At 53.6% G+C, this 16,300-nt stretch overlaps 6 protein-coding genes across 6 annotated transcripts; 2 read left to right on the top strand and 4 right to left on the bottom strand.

Annotated features, from left to right (window-relative positions):
- Positions 1 to 1,622: 1,622 nt before the first annotated feature.
- TRIVIDRAFT_213888 (uncharacterized protein) lies at positions 1,623 to 5,625 on the bottom strand (the record flags this gene model as incomplete). The annotated part of the gene is made up of 4 exons (XM_014097742.1): positions 1,623 to 3,609; positions 3,758 to 3,826; positions 3,888 to 3,948; positions 3,985 to 5,625. The coding sequence occupies 4 exons, from the start codon at positions 5,623 to 5,625 to the stop codon at positions 1,913 to 1,915; spliced, it is 3,468 nt and encodes a 1,155-aa protein (XP_013953217.1).
- A 1,309-nt stretch (positions 5,626 to 6,934) lies between these two features.
- Positions 6,935 to 7,884, top strand: TRIVIDRAFT_231632 (uncharacterized protein; the record flags this gene model as incomplete). The annotated part of the gene is made up of 1 exon (XM_014097741.1): positions 6,935 to 7,884. The coding sequence occupies one exon, from the start codon at positions 7,069 to 7,071 to the stop codon at positions 7,882 to 7,884; it is 816 nt and encodes a 271-aa protein (XP_013953216.1).
- Positions 7,885 to 7,929: 45 nt separating this feature from the next.
- TRIVIDRAFT_89055 (uncharacterized protein) lies at positions 7,930 to 8,981 on the bottom strand (the record flags this gene model as incomplete). Its single annotated transcript, XM_014097740.1, has 3 exons — positions 7,930 to 8,419; positions 8,476 to 8,667; positions 8,776 to 8,981. The coding sequence occupies 3 exons, from the start codon at positions 8,920 to 8,922 to the stop codon at positions 8,324 to 8,326; spliced, it is 435 nt and encodes a 144-aa protein (XP_013953215.1).
- Positions 8,982 to 9,174: 193 nt separating this feature from the next.
- TRIVIDRAFT_76391 (uncharacterized protein) lies at positions 9,175 to 10,870 on the bottom strand (the record flags this gene model as incomplete). Its single annotated transcript, XM_014097739.1, has 1 exon — positions 9,175 to 10,870. One exon carries the CDS (start codon positions 10,793 to 10,795, stop codon positions 9,368 to 9,370), a length of 1,428 nt encoding a protein of 475 aa, XP_013953214.1.
- A 188-nt stretch (positions 10,871 to 11,058) lies between these two features.
- Positions 11,059 to 12,556, top strand: TRIVIDRAFT_213883 (uncharacterized protein; the record flags this gene model as incomplete). The annotated part of the gene is made up of 3 exons (XM_014097738.1): positions 11,059 to 11,187; positions 11,249 to 11,499; positions 11,556 to 12,556. 3 exons carry the CDS (start codon positions 11,110 to 11,112, stop codon positions 12,463 to 12,465), a joined length of 1,239 nt encoding a protein of 412 aa, XP_013953213.1.
- Positions 11,858 to 14,056, bottom strand: TRIVIDRAFT_231628 (uncharacterized protein; the record flags this gene model as incomplete). Its single annotated transcript, XM_014097737.1, has 4 exons — positions 11,858 to 12,930; positions 12,996 to 13,114; positions 13,175 to 13,586; positions 13,648 to 14,056. 4 exons carry the CDS (start codon positions 13,961 to 13,963, stop codon positions 12,692 to 12,694), a joined length of 1,086 nt encoding a protein of 361 aa, XP_013953212.1.
- Positions 14,057 to 16,300: the final 2,244 nt, after the last annotated feature.

Genomic DNA, 16,300 nt, shown 5'->3' with positions numbered 1-16,300 from the left:
CGTAAAAGACGATGCGCTAAAACGAAGAGGGAGACCAAGGGACCAAGAAAAGAAGACGAAGGGATTGGATGAGAAGTAAACCTAGTTTACCGTACCAGACGTAATGTAGGTAGGCAGAAGGAAGAAAGAGGAAGACGAGCAAAAGTCCGAGAGACAGGAGACTAGAGACGGGAGTGTTTCTCTCCCCAGGTCACACGGCCAGCCTCAACATTTGATCCGATGTCAACTATCCTGCATGATCCAGCCGCCCTCGCAGGCATCTGCCAGCTTAGTCAATCGCATCTGCTTGATATTACGACTGGGTAAAGCTGCCTTGTAAGTCGTTGACCCGCTAACAACTGGCAAGGGAGCAAGCATATGCAGCTCCAGTTGCCCTGCATCAAGCTATCCTACTTTCTAGTAAGCCGAGCCAATGTCATCTGCCGTGCGACTTTGCTTGGTTCCCCATTTGGCAGAGACAGGCGGACTTACGGAGTACAGGCACGGGGATTGACGGGCTAGTAATTCGTGCACTTACTCTTCGTAAATATGTACGTGGTTCATTCAATGCCTAATTGCTACGCAAATTAAATGGTATCCATAGCTGAAACAATCCTCCATCATTGAGTAGACATAATTAGAGCATTGACCATGCTTCTCAAGGGAGCGAATAAATCACCTATCCATCGCAGCAAAATTACATACACCGTCACACCGCATAGCTGAATCACACTCATTGATCAGCCAGACCAGGCTAAGACACGGAATCCAAGACATACAAGGTGCCACACCGTAAATTATTCATTTACTGACTTGCAATAGCGGGCGTCATATCGCAGAATCGGGCTTTTCCAGCTTTTAAAGGCCGAGACATTGATTCTCCCTCTATTCCGGACAACAAAAAAAAGATCCGGCATCAGAATGATAACGAATGCCATTTTAATCGCACGTCCAGAGACCATCTCTCTGCAGATGCATTCAACAACCCAATTCTTGCGTGGACATTGCTACCTGTCAAAGGTACAGTCTACTTTGTACCTCTCTCGTCTCCCTGCAATGCGACGCCCTTCTATTGGACGGCACCAGCCAATCAGAAGATTGATCGGATGGCGAGCAGAACAGCCAGGGTTCACCAGAATCTTCATCCTCTCTTGCGGATCCAGTCCGCTACGCGTGAAGTTTACTGGCCATCTTGGAGTTTCACAGCAATTTTAACTCCCCTCGGGACCTGGCGAGGCTGAACCAGCATTTGTCGGGAGAGATTTGGGGTTTGATGCGAGGTTAAAATTGCTGTGAAGCTTTGGTGTGCCGGCTAAAAACCTGGTGATTGGCCTTCCGGCTCAGCTTCAAATCCCAAATCTCTCCTGATGATGCTGATTCAGCCTCGCCAGGTCCCGAGGGGAGTTAAAATTGCTGTGAAGGCCTCATGATGGCGGACAGGGGTACACTTCGTGGGCCATTCGACGAGAAAATCGAAGCCCAAACCGATCTAGATCTCCAAGCCTCGGGAGAGGTTAAAATTGCTGTGAAATTTCAATGCTCTACACTATCTCAATCTAAATCCCATTCAACATCTCACTAAGACGGTTGCCATTCAAAGCCCCTGGCAAAACACGACATCACTCTTCAGGCAAGCAAACAATGCAAATCAAACATCTAAGTGGAAGATTATATGACAGATGCATAAACGTACAAAAGCAGGCACAACAACCTGTATGGCATGCGATAAAAAAACGCCAAACAAGCCAATTGCGCTCTTCATAAAACACACACAAAGTCCGATGAAAAAAAGACACACCAGACTCGCGCGTGATATGAGATTAATTTGCATCACGGATGCACTCTCTCCCTCCCCCATCCATTTTTTGTAATTTCTCCCATTTCAATCAAGCCTTCCCCCTCCCAGCCAGCATGCTAAAATGTTCTAGTACCACTAAGACAGTTTCTTCTGCCAGCCGACCCAGCTACGAGAAACTACACGCCAGATCTTGACCTCGCCACTTCGCAGGTCATCCAGCTTGTAGCTTTCTTGCTTCACCTTCTTGCCATCTCTGCCTTGCTCCCAGGCACGAACCTTCTTCTTGGTGCCATCCCACTCAGCCACAACGCCGACATGGTCCGGCTTGCCAACTTCGCTGGAATACTTGGCATGCATGGGTCCATGTTTTCCCTGGAACTTGGCGTTGCGAATGGTGATGATGTCGCCAGGACGAATGACATCGTGCTGCTGGGTGGAAGCATTGGCCATGTTGGCGTAGACGAGGGCACCGTACGATCTAGTGCTAATAGGCAACAGGGCATCCTCTAGAGGTCGAATCATTTCCAAAACAAAGCTTGGCGCGGTTCCATCACCGACAACTTGATCCTTCTTAGCGATGGCGGATGCGGAAATACGTCGTCCAAAGGTGTCATAGGCTTCCTCCATCTGGTCCTGTCGCATCGCCTTGGGGGGCGCCTCATGTCGTTGCTCTAGCTCCACGGTTGTCGGGTCATAAGGGTCGTAGCGAGCCGTAATAATGGTCTGCGAGTAATCCTGGAACAAAATAAAGGTTTCTCTGGTGATTATAGTCTTTTCGCCTTCATTTGTCGTAGTTGACTCGTCGCACTCAAAGTGGATATCCTTTCGGCCTTGGAGGACGGGAGGCAGTTGATTCGACTGCTTCCACCAACCGCTCTGTACAGCCAAGTCAATATCCCCCGCAATGAAACCAGAGTCCATCGACGGGCGGTGATGATCAATCGATCTCCGGGGAGCACTGAGACTGGGCCTGGACATTTCCATCGATGACCGTCCACGCGAACCTACAGGGGGTGGGACTCTTCGATCAGGTGGCGACACGGCTCTAGAGTCATCAAAGGAAAGAGGAGTCGGCTCATCCTCTAGAACTGGGGAGTCACCATCATCCGCTCTAGGATGGGAGATGAACAGAGCATCGTGATTCTCCTCTGCTGTGGGCGCAACCAGTCTAGGAGGAGGGGCCGGGGGCGGCAAGATCGGAACAGACCGAGATAGATCTGTAGACCTTCTGTTCAGTGGTGGAGACTGTGGCACGGGAGGAGGAGCGGCTCGTGGCGTCGAAGCAAATGGGGGAGGGGGAGGCAATTCTGGGGGGGCATCGTTGAACGGCGACTGGAGGCTGGTCTCCTCCATGCTAGACTCTTGATCATGCGCTGCCAAAGCATCCTTGTGAGGCACAGACGATGCAATGTCAGTATCGTAGTCACCCTCGTACTCTGTGGCCTCTCCAATCTCTTCTCCTGCCTGCGCAGGCCTAGTCGGTGAGGCGACGCCAAAGTCTACAGTAGATCGCCGGCTTGGGGCGCCGGGAGGCGGGGGAGGCGGCGGTGGGCGAGCTGTTACCGCAGCAAGTATGGAGGCAGCTCCTGGGACGGGCGGCGGAGGTCGGCTAGCACGTTTGCTGGTTGGTGATGTTGGCGAGAATGCACCAGGGCGCGGCGGCGACTGGGGAGGCTCTGATGGGTGGGCAGGCAGTGGAGGGGGGGATCTCAGTACTGCAGCAGCCTCAGGGTTCTCACGGGCCCCATTAGACAGCTCATCATCAGATTCAGATCCCTCTGTAGCTGACTTAACAGCGGGGGGGGCTGAGGGCGGGGGTGGGGGAGATCGAGCTGTTAGCAGAGCCAGTCAGCATGTGAACATATAGTCAAGCGCTAGGTTTCACATTACCTCCAGCGGGAACGGGGGGAGGTGGCGGTCGAGCTTCGAGATGTTAGTGTGCACATCTACACTATTCATGATTACCATATCTATACATACCCGCCAATGGGACAGGAGGAGCAGACAAGTCTTCTTGAGGAATAGGCGGCGGTGCTCTATGTTCCGGGGCTATGGGAGTGTTAGCAGACGGAATGAAAGGGTTTGAGATGCCCAACGCCGGCAGACTCACCTTCTTCGGTGTGCACAGGGGCAGCAGCAAGAGGAGTGGCATCTTCCTCTTCTTCAGATCTCTGTTCTGGTTCAGCCTCTGGTTCATCAGCTTGCACAGTCTCTTCGGCTGGCTTAACTGGAAGGCCTGGAAGGCCCATGCCCGGGAGTGCCATCATAGTGGGAACAGGAGGAGCATGCGGTGGTGGAGTTACATCCTCTTCCCGCGTGGTAGCAGATTTTGTAGGTGGCTTGGGTGCCTTTTTCTTCGGAAGCCCACCTCCCATCGGAGGAACGGGGGGGGCGCCAAACATGCCATGGAAGCCCATGCCGCCGCTCATCTTGGCCATTCGTGCTCGGAGTTCTTCTCGGCGCTTGACTTCAGGATCCACATCTTCCTCCTCCTCCTCTTCCTCTCCCTCCTCTTCCTCCTCCACCGTTTCCTGAGTCTCTGTCACTGGCTGTTCTACATCAGCAGCGGGAGCAGCGGATGAAGAGGTTGGAACTTTGGAGAGTCGTCGTGAAGTATGGTCGTCAGCATCCGCCTCAGCAGCTTCATCTTCGTTAGTGGCTTCTCCGGGTGACTCCGTAAATTCGGGTCGCGGTGGTAGAGGAGCTGATTCAGAGGGAGCAGCATCCATCGAGGCCCTTGGGGCACTTTCATCGGTGTCTCTTCGTTCGGGCACCTCGGAACCTTCAGCGGGTTCAGGAGCAGAAGCTTGCGAATCAACACGCTTCTTAGGTGGCGGCGGCTTCTTGGGCTTCTCCTTCTTGGACAGTGCGTCAGCATGGCGCTGTGCCTGTTCCATCTGCTGCTTCTGGAGGAGAGCAATGCGCTCCTTTAAGCTGGTAGGCTTGGGCTGATCTTCTTCGTCGCCCTCCTTCTGGGTTTCAGAAGCAACCAATCCAGCTCTCTCGGCTTGTCCCTGATTCTCAGCCACGCGCTCTTTGATTTCGGGATCTTCTTCTCTTCGGTAAATCTTGGCCGCGGGGGCCTCGCGAGGAGGAGGAACGAAGGCATTTCGACTGGGAGGCGGTGCCACAAATGGTTTCTTTACAAAGCCCGATGCGCTACCACCGCCGAGGCCACTGGGTTTAAAGGGCGCAATTGGGGGTGCGGCCGACTTGTTGAACGCCGCAATGCGGTCTTTGAAGGAACTGGGCTTCTCGGATACCGGGGGAGGCGCGGCCTTGGGCTTCGGAGCGCTGGCGACTGGAGCAGCCGAGGCGGGAGAATCAGCACGCTTGGGCGAGGTTGGCAGAGGCACCGGAACTGGCGCAGGAGCTGCCGCTGGCGGGGGAGCCGAAGCCGGGACGGCAACAGGCACGGGAGCGGGAGCTGGAACAGGAGGAGCAGGAGCTGCAGCAGGTGGTTCTACCGGCTGGCTTTGCCTAACGGGCTCGGCGAGTCTCTTCGGCGAGGGCTCTGAGGCCACGTCTCCCGGCGGGGGTGTCGATCGCGCAGCTGTGTCCTCGTAAGAAGGCTCCGGAGGGGGGGCAGGGGGGGCAGCGGCGGGTTCGGATTCTTGCTTGTGCTTCCTCACGGGTCGCGGGGGCGCCACGGGCTCAAACTTCTCGACAAAGTTGCGAGGGAAGATGCCCTCCCTCTTGGCGCCGGACTCGTCGACGTACTCGCCGCCGTACCAGTCGGCGTCATCCTCGTCCGTGACGGCAATGACCTGGCCGGCGGGGAAGTTGAGGTCGTCCTCGTGCGGCGACGAGTACTCGTACAGCGCCTTGACGCGGAACAGGGCGGCCATTGCGGTGTCTGCAGCGGCGGCAATGCTGGACTCGGGCTCAGCTCAGCACGGCCAGCCCAGACGTCTTTGTAGGAGGAGGTTGTCGTCGCCTGTGGGGCACTAGAGAAGCCGTCCCTTGGTCAGCCGGTGAGTGGCTAAAACGTGGGGAGAAGTTGGGTGAGGGGGATGGCCGTCGCGTACGAGGAATTGCTGGGCCAAGCGGCAGTTTCAGCCCAGACGCAGGCGAGGGGGGGATGGAGGCAGAAATGGGCGTTTGAGGTCTGGTCTGGTCTGGTTTGGTTTGGTTATGTTGGTTTGTACAGTTCAGTATAGTCTAGTAGACGGGCAAAGGATGAAAAGGCTCAGAGGCTGTGAAACGCGGTGGATCTCTGGGAAGTGTCGACGTCAGCGCACCATGACAGGCTGCGACGAAGCCTAGGCAATGACGAGAAAGGCCACTAGCAGGCGAGTCCAGGTAGTCGCAAGTAGCAGTACCTAGAGGAGGTTGAGTGGCGGAGGGGCCAAAACAACGAGCGAGCTAGCCTAGGAGTGAAAAGGGTCAATTGCACGTCCCGAGGATGTGCCGCATTCGTCACCGTTACAGCGAGGTTCTTCCCGGGTTTGGTTTCAATCAATTTCAGTCAATGCTACAGTACCTTATGCCCAGGACGTCGTATACCTTATGTAGTAGTTGAGTCTACCTATATCTATATGCACCCTTGCCAAACACGAAACATGCTAGGCCACGCATGCGAGATCAGATTTCTATAATTACCTGCTCCATCAATGCAAGGGAAGCTTCGTTTCTGCATCCCCAAATCTGGCTGCCTACCTGCCTACCTACATACTACATAGATACTAGCCACAATCGCTAGCAGCATTGCATCTGACAAAACAACCGACACAATTCCAAACCAACTCTTCGGACCTCCGGCTCCAGCACCATCGACACAGCCCTCGTGCCGCAACAATCGGGGCGCAAACCGCGCGTCTGTGGCACATGCCCAATGCCTGAGGCCCTCAACCCGGCCAACGTGTTGCTTCATACTCGCACCTACCAGGCACCCCTGCGCATCTTCAATTGCCTATCAATACAAACGATGACACCCATAGCAAGGCCTGTCCCTCTGTCATGTTGCGCCACCCGGTTGCATGTTTCGCCCGCCCCGGCGCCACAAGCACAAACCCCTCCAGCTCTCCTGTAATATGTAGGTACAAGTACATGCCTCTGTAGCACGCTCCATAGAAGCAAGGCACAGCGGCTTTTAGTGGGGTAGCAGCTTCAACGACCTTACTGGTTGGTAATCGCCAGCGGCCTTTGCTTTTTTGCACCACCGCAAGCTTCTAGATGCTCCAGCGAACATCGACATCTTCAGCAGTCCGAACACAGGCAAGTGTCTAGACAGACAGGCAAGGGAGCACAGGGTATCACAGAGGGGCACACGGGAAACTTTCAAAGACCTCATGGCCAGCCAATCTAGTCAGCTCAAGGGCATCCTGAAAGACTCGGTTGGGCTCTCCAACGAGCCCAAGCAAAGCGCGCGCGAGATCGCCATCCACCATGCCACGCTCCTGGAGCACAGAAAGCAGCTCGAAAGCCAGATTCTCGACAGCTTAATCCTCTTGTCCGAATACCCCCTCATCAGAGAAGATCCGCACAACGCATCGAACCCAGCACCATCCGATGTCTCAGATTTCAAGGCCAACGTCAGGCTCTTTCAACCCTCCGACTACGATGACCTCATCGAGGAGCGCAATGTGAATGAACTGTGCGGCTACACGTTGTGCGGCAAACCAAGACGCCAGACTGGCTCGGGTGGGGAATGGAAGCTTACGGGCAGTGGCGAAATCGTCAAGCGCAAGGAGCTGGAGAAGTGGTGCTCTCAGCAGTGTGCGCGCAGAGCCCTCTTTGTCAAGGTTCAGCTTAACGAGACCGCGGCCTGGGAACGAGCGGGAATTCCCGACATCCAGATTGATCTTTTGGATGAAGACAAGTCGAAAGAGACAGAGGCAGATCGAATGGCTCGCAAGCTCGGCGAGCTCAAGCTGGAAGACCAACGGCAGGCTGCTCGAGATTCGGCTGCCCTTGCAATGGAAAGAGGCGACAACAGAATCAGCTCTTCCATAGACAAGGTCAAGGTTACGTTGAAGGAAAAGGACGTCAAGACGCCTTCTGAAATGACTGCCCCGGCTGCAGCCGATAACTCAGAGGATCATTTACTCGTCGACGGCTATAAGGCAAAACTACCCGAGAAGCAAACAAAGGAGTCAGGGATATAAGGGCGTCAAAGTGGTATCAATACGGAGGCATAAAAATTTGGCGTTGGGCTGTAATTTTGGTCATGGCCATGCATGTATTGGAAAACAAGAAAAATACGTGGTTCGGGCATATATAATGATACCCATTGGCAACTTGATTTGGTCGCATATCTTCGCCTATTCCGAAGTCACCGGTTAGGTGAAATTGAACAAGAGCGAAATAGCATATCCAGCTCAATGCAACCTTGCATGTTCAGTCACATTCACAGACAAGCGTGAAGAGAGGGACGGTTTTTTGGCAATCAAGCGTCATCTCGAAATTAATCAGAGAATCGGCGACACCTTGTGGGGTAGAAGATCTTTCTTTTTCGAGATCTATGCACTCACTACCATCCTGAGACGCCAACCTGCAAAATGTTGCAAAACCAGAGACCCAATATTTTCCCACAAAAAAACCTTTTTAGTCGCGGCGAGGGCGGTCGCCGAATCGTCGCTGGCCACGCTCGGGAGCCTGAGCCTGGGAGACGGGGATGACGTTGACGGGGATGGACTCGAACTATATATGCGGTCAGTTGGCAACGTATTGTGGACTTCGGGGGCAGAGAAACGTACGCCAAGGTGCTTGAGCAGGTCCTTGGTCTCGTTGTCGACATCCAGCTGGCCAGCCTCGGAGAAGTCGAGAGCGGAGACCTCGGGGACGAACTGATCCTTGCGCTCACGCTCCTCTTCCTGAAGCTTGAAGGAGATACCACGGACGGGTCCTCGCTGAATACGCTTCATCAAGTGGGTGGTGTAACCGGCAATCTATATTCCCAATCCCGCAGTTAGCCACAATGTTTTCCTCGCTTTTTTTGCCTCCTCTTCTGTATTTTTCAAGTCGGTGTTTTTCCTCGTTCAGTGGATGGTGCTGACCTTGTTGCGCAGGCGCTTGGAAGCGATGATGGCAATCTCATCGCAGATGCGCTTGTTGGTCTCGAAGTCGAGGGTCAGGCGGGGGTAGTACCGCTCAATGATGACCTTGGCAGACTTCTTGACAGTCTTGGTACGAACGCGACCCATTTTGGCGGTATTGAGGTGGTGCTTGGTGGATTAGTGAGTGAAGCGTTGCGAAATTCCCATCAACAGAAAACTTGGTGGTTTAGCACTGGTGGGGGCGTGGCAGCCGAACTGATTAGGGCTCGGAAATCAGCACGTGTAGAGTCATGTGATTCGATTTCCAGTTATCGGGGCTGTTCCACTAGCCGTTCAAGGCTAGCGTGTTTTCCCAATTGAGCTATGCTCATTCAGGTCACTTGTAGATGCAAGTTCTTTGAAGCACTGAGAGCTCATCAAAACATTTACAGCTCATCTCTTATTGGTACTACTTTACATGAATGATACATAGGTAGAATTTGACAACATTTCATAAAATACAGCGTTAGGCAATTTTCAACGCAGCCCGTCTTTTTGTCTATCGAGCTCGGAATTGCCAAAAACTGTTCAGACACTCCATGACCCTCTCTCCTCATGACTTGTCAGAGCGCGATGACTCTTCCAGAATCTCATCAGCAACACGGTTCAAGCGGGCCTCGTTAGATACACGTGTAGGCCGTTGGCTTTCCTGTGCGCTAGGAGCGCTAGGGGTGCTGGGTACATAGCTCTTGGTCGGGCCGTCATGGTAAATCTCAGTGAGGCCTTTGCTCTCTCTCGCAACCACCTGGGCCTCCGGGCCCGTCTCTCGGAGCTGCAAGACGACCTTGCCGCTGGGATCAACGTTGGCGGTCGTGGCCTCGACGTAGGCCTTGGCGCCACCAAACGTGGTGGTATCAAGATGCATGATGCCGTTGAGCATGGACCTGGTGGGGGATATTCTGCGGGAGCCGTATGTTCTTGGGTTGAACTCGTTGTCACCAGAGGGAGCATCAGCGACGAAACCTCCGACACCCAGCTTAGGAGACATGGGACCAGCCTTGGGATAGACCACTCGGGCCAATGCGGGTGTTCGCTTGCCCTGGGGACCGTAGACGGGGTGGTTTTCCATGAATGAGCCGGTTCGCAGGTAGCTAATACCAGCGGACGGGTGGCTCGGAGGGGGGCCGGATTTGCCATACGGGCTGTCGGGAGCAAGGCTGTCCCGGTCTGACCAAAAGGTTTGAATGATTCCAACTGGCTGTCCCAGGGGCGCCAAGTCAAGGAACTTGGAGACAAGAGCATACAATGTCACTCTGTCGTTGCGTAATGAGCGCAGGTAGTCTGTAAACTGCTCCTCCGAGATATCTCGCGCCTCGACCTTGGCAGGAGCCGCTTTGCCGGCCTCCAACGCAGTCTTGTTCTGGCTCGTAGTGATGTCGTCCGCCAGCTTCTCCTTTAGGAGTGTTCGGAAATGCGCCCGCTTAGGACGGACCTTTTTGTTCAAGTACTCGATGAACTCTCCCTCCGTCATTCTAGCAAGCCAAGGACCCTGGAACTTCCATCGTCGATCATCTCCCCGTCCACGTTGGAAGTCTGTAAAGTCCATATCCTCCTCAAACACTGACTTGTGCCACAATTCCGTCCTTGAGGAAGAATCGGACTTCTTGTCGGTGTTGAAGGGCACGGACATGGCCACTCGCAGTTCCTGGAACTTCTCCAACGACAGAGAATGGTCGGCCGCAGAAGCAAAGTTGGTGACGTTTTCAACGGTGTCGACCTGTTTGATTCGGATAAAAGGCGTAGACGTGGCCATGGTTGATTTCAGAGGGAACGGACGCTTGAGTCCCCAATCACCCTTCTCTCGTGAAGCCAATGGCGAAGTGATGGACTGGTGCTGCGGATACGGTCTCGTCATTGTCGCAGACTTGTGATCCCCGATATGGAGGTTCGTCGACGGCGGTTCGGGAAGGGGCTTGGGAATTGAGAACATGCGTGATGTCCTCAGCAGCGCCCCCCCGGGCGATACGGCTCGGCCCCCCATTCTGACTGTCGGGGCTCGTTGCGAAGCTCAATGGCCTGAGGTCGATGCCACTCATACGATGGATGCAAATTCTTTGGCAGAGTTGAGAGACGAGCTTCCGTCTGCCGGAGTTGAGCCGGCCAAACTCCCCTCGTTGTGGCGGGGTGTGGCGCGTGCAAAGCCCCGCCAAAATCTTGCAGTGTTCCAGGGTATGCACCTTATCGTGTAAGAAATTCAACGGCAAGAGAGCTGAAAATTCACAGAGAGAAGAGGCTGGGAAAGGGTTCACGATTGAAGCCGAGCAAAGGGTTTCAGAGGATATTCTTGGGAAAATAATGCAGACGGCCAAAAGAATGGCGTCCAACGTGTACACATCTCCGGCTCTCACGTTTGAACTGATTGCAAAATGTTCAGTCAGTTTCACCCAAATCTCAAAAAGATATGGTCTGGTTACTAACTGATATACCAAGCAAGACGACTCGAGCTCGTGCCTCTATTCTCACACTTCCCCATGGACCTGTTCAACTCCCTATTTTCATGCCTGTTGCCACCCAGGCCTCTCTTAAGGGCATTACTCCAGAGCAATTAGAGGATACTGGCTGTCGCCTTTGTCTGAACAACACTTACCATCTGGGCTTGAAGCCTGGCCAGGAGATTCTTGACGCTGTTGGCGGTGCTCACAAATTGCAAGGATGGAATCACAACCTTCTTACAGATAGCGGAGGGTAAGTCTTTGCTCAACTCTATAGAGAAACGAGTGTAGGCTGACCTATCATGGCAGTTTCCAGATGGTCAGTCTGTTAAAGCTGGCCACAATCACAGAAGAGGGCGTTCGCTTCCTGAGTCCCCATGACGGTTCACCTATGCTCCTCACCCCAGAACACTCTATAGATCTGCAAAACACAATAGGCAGTGATATCATGATGCAACTCGACGATGTGCTGGTGACTACCTCGCCAGACAAAGCCCGAATGCGAGAGGCCATGGAGCGCAGCGTAAGATGGCTGGACAGATGCATTGCCGCTCACAAGAATCCCGACAGACAGAACTTGTTTTGCATTATCCAGGGCGGACTGGATCTGGATATGAGACGAGAGTGCTGCAAAGAAATGTTGGCGAGGGATACTCCTGGCATCGCCATCGGCGGGCTCAGCGGAGGAGAGGCCAAGGCAGACTACTGCCGCGTCGTCGAGACATGCACAGCCATGCTGCCCGATCTCAAGCCTCGATATGTGATGGGCATTGGCTACCCAGAAGACCTGATCGTCAGCGTCGCTCTCGGAGCAGACATGTTCGACTGCGTCTGGCCCACAAGGACAGCGCGATTCGGAAACGCCGTCACGAAGAACGGCGTCCTCAACATTCGAAACTCAAAGTACGCCAATGACTTTGGTCCGATTGAACCCGGCTGTGGTTGCATGTGTTGCAGAGAGGGCGAGGACGGCATGGGCATCACGCGAGCCTTTATCCACCACAACGCTTCCAAGGAGACGGTGGCGGCGCATCTGCTGACGATTCACAATGTTTGGTATCAGCTGCAGCTCATGCGCGACATTCGACAGGCGGTTATTGAGGATAGGTTTCCTGCGTTTATCCGGCAGTTTTTCGCAGGGCTTTATGAGGATAAGACGCAGTACCCTGAGTGGGCTGTGGAGGCACTCAAGAGAGTCAATGTTGACTTGACGGTATAGTAATAGATTCATTAAACATATCATTAACGGTCGCTAAAGCAGCTGTCTCAATGCACTTTGTGTGTATATACCCAGAGTATATGACATATATATCCAGCATATCCCTCCTACTTCGGCGGGATAGTAATTACATCCTTGGCAGTGACGTTGCCCGTTACATTCATCTCAACATTTCAAATAAAAAAATTCACATCATTAATTCCTTCAGTGTACGCCCAACCGCCACTTAAACCATCATAGCAAAGCCAGCCACTGCAACCACGCCGGCAGCGAGTCCGACACGAGCAGTTGCAGCCGCATTGGACGTAGTAGCTGGCCCTTGAGTAACAGTAACGGTAACTTGGCCGCCCTCAGTTGTCGTCGCTCCGCCGTTACCTTGGTTCGTGGCGGTATCTGTGGGCGGGGTGGTCGAGGCAGAGCAAACATCGCTGAAATGATGGCAGAATGTAGCAAACGTTTTGGCCACTATCGTTGTGTTAGTTGATACCTTCGAAGATACAGCATCCTGACAAGTAGAAGAAAATACGAACCGTCATAGGCGGTAACGGGCTCTCCGGGGCCGGCTGTGGCGCCCCAGTTTCGACATGTCGAAGCATATGTTTCGATTTCATCAGTCCATGTTATTTGGCCATCCAAAGCAGTTCGACAGCTATACAAGCACATATTTCGTCAGCGTCAGTCTCAGCTACAAAGATGGAAGAAACCCTACCAGTAGCAGTAAGCCTGCTGTCCAAAGGGCATATCTGTAAAACCAGGTGTTGCTCTGGTGCACTCCTGGAAAATGTCCACCATCTGGACACAGGCAGATGCAAGGGTTGTCACAAAGCTGGTTGCGGTTCCTGTTCCCGCGCCGGGTGAGGTGCCCGAAGCGCCTCCAGTTGCGGAAGCTTTGGTGGGTTCAGCCGTTGAGCCCTCTGCTGTAAAGCCACCCGATGTTTCTTGCGGAATGCTGCTCGGCGAGGAGGCCGGTGAAGCGGTCGATCTGGATGGCGGAGGAGACTGAAATTGTGACGATTGTTTAGGAGTAGGAGACGACGCTGGAGGTTGCGAACTGGTTGGAGCAGCTTGATTACGGCAGACCTCTGGGGAGCCTCCACAGACGGTATAGAGATAGTCGTAGGCTAGCGGCTGTGTTAGAGGTTACAGGAACTCAATGGGCGGCAGATCAAGACATGTACACACCAGAGATCTGAGAGCCCAACTGAGGCGCCTCGGAACCGAGATAATCGGCGCAAGTACTGTAGACGGGAGCTACATCAGTCGTTCCAATGCAGCAAGCACATGCTGCGAGCGACAGCGGGTTCGCAGTGGACAGCGCCTCGGATCCTCCAGCTTGAGCAACGCAACCCGAGAGAAATTGGGCCGCGGCGGTGCAGATCTGGTAACCCGGATCGTTGGGGTTGAGGGCGTTTACAACCTCATCGTAGTTGATGAGTGGCAGTGTCATTTGCGCCGCCGCGCCACCGGCCAGTATGGGAATGAGCAGAGCGAGAGCCATCTCGAACAAGAACGAAACAATGCAGGACGGGGTATCACACAAAGCACAGAGCAGGAACAAAAAACCACAACGGTGAGGCGAGCTTTCGGTTTTAAACCCACAAGCTCCTACAGCTACTCGTACATGGGAGACACGCCATTTTTTCAGACGACAGCTTCTAGCGCCGCCCAAGGTCAATAAAAGCTGAGCTACCGGCATCACGGGGACGAGTCTAGAGGGTCAAGGCCAAGCGCAGAGCTGGGATGCTCATGCAGCCTAAGCGACGCGAAAGCACAAAGTAGAGGGGGATGCCATAGCGGTTGCGCTCTTGTTTTTTCCTCGCCGCTGTTGCACGGCCAATTATGAGGCGGATTTCCGTGCGGCTGAATCAGTAGCCAAGGATCAAGCTGGGCTAGTCGCGGCACGGCTCGGGGGGGTTGGAGAGAAGGATTTGTCTCTGTTTGTCGGGAGGGTGGAGAGACGGTACGGCTAATATCGCTGGGATGAAGTAGATGGAATGATTCAGTCTCTGATGCTGGAGTAGCAACTGTGATTAGACTTGATGAGCGCTGATGGAAGATGGAAGATGGAAGAGGGAAGAGGGAGGATGGAAAGCCATGTTCGTAGGCGGCGATTGAGTTGCGGATGTGCCCTGACTGAGCGATCTTTGGGCTAGTCGGGCCTTGATGGCTTAGTGCCACAAAAGCAGCCAAGGACGAGATGCGTTGTGAGCACATGCATGAGACGCTATCGACTTGGCAAGAGAGCTGGGGCGGTGGCGATGATTGGGATGGAAGATGGAAAGGCAGATAAGAAAGGAAGCAAGACATTGAGGCTGTATGAGTTACTCCCTACTTTCTCCGTGCATGCATTGTTCTGGTGTGATGTTCAGGCAGCTGAGTTGGGGCTCGCGTTGTCGTTTGTTATGTTTTAAACACCAGACGATGCCCAACAATGCGGTGAATTTTGCTGCGCATGTGTCTGCCTAGAGACTCTCCACAGTTTGAGAGCAAGCTTGTTTGTTAATGTCGCAGCCTTATTCAATTCCCTCTAACCGTTGTGCATCCATTCATGAAATGTCATCACATGCTCTGCTTTTTCTTCTGCGTGCAACTCTGGAGCACGATAAGCGGACTTTCGGGCCTATGGAGCCCCGGGCAATTGGAAGCTCGATAGCCTCAATTACTGGTGCTTCGGCTGAAGCATCAACTTGCCTACCTGGCACTAACCTACCCTACAAAGTGTACCTAAACATGTACAACCAAATGCATCCAGCAGGCGCTGACTTGCCGGGGAAATGACTTACATGAACATGAACCTGCCTCGAGATTGGATTTAATCTCATGCGTCTGCAAGGTCTGGCAAGCTGTGTGGAAGCCAGCCTACATATGTAACACACCTGGGCCTTTTCTTCGTCTTCCTTTCAAGAGACAGGCATCTTGAGATCGAGGAGCTGGCGTTACCCCGGATGTAGCTTAAAAAAGCAGCAGAGCGGGGACCGCTAATAAAATCGCCCCTTTACGTTTGCTTGGTACTTGCAACTTTAATACTCAGCACAGACAATGGGACTACCTGTCAGGTATTTTTAGTTACGGCGGTGGCATGGCCGGAAATTTACACATGAGAGGATATTTCACGCTCTCAAATGAGATGGAGCATCCTGTGCCATTTGTAATTGATGCCGTCTGGACATTCGGACCGCCAGATCCCACTCGAAGCTACTACTACTGCTGGGCGTAACTCTCGATAGTACTCGTACCTGATAGCCTGCAACCTCGTGTCGTCGGATATGGGCTCCCGGTCCTTGTTCTGCTAGCCGATTGTACTAGCAGAGCGGTGGCAGCACTACTGCTGGCAGTCATTCCACCTTTTCGCTTGCAGCCGTTAATCGGAGGCGGCAGTTCCTGGCTTTATGCACCTACTAGCACAGTTGCTTGTGATTCTGCTCAATCGGACCTCGTCGGTTATAGCTGGAGGCAGCGCTGACGAATGGCTACAAATAGCAGCTTCGCCAAATCCAAGGCCTCTGCTGTGGTTCGGCCACGTACGTCCTCACAATGTATTCCTGCCTGGAGGTCCACCGCTGCAAGTCGACCCCAGCGGCAGATGATGGATGATGGAATATACGAGTGAGTTGGAGGTTGGTGGCGTTGACTGGCCGATTTGGCGGTTTTGGCTGATGTCATGACATGAGACACCCACCCCCTCCAGGGTCTTGTTTGGCCTCAATCGTGGCCCGCATGCATCGCTGCAGCTATCATGGATATCCCGATTGTAAGCACATGTACAGGTAGGGAGAAGCTTTTGCTCCACTGCAGAGAGACCTGCCGTTTCGGATGCCAGAAAACACCCCCTTGC

This window comes from Trichoderma virens (assembly GCF_000170995.1).
Source record: "Trichoderma virens Gv29-8 chromosome Unknown TRIVIscaffold_85, whole genome shotgun sequence".
Classification (NCBI taxonomy): Eukaryota; Fungi; Ascomycota; class Sordariomycetes; order Hypocreales; family Hypocreaceae; genus Trichoderma; species Trichoderma virens.
Note: the sequence above shows the minus strand (reverse complement) of the source record. Positions and strands in the feature narration are given on the sequence as shown.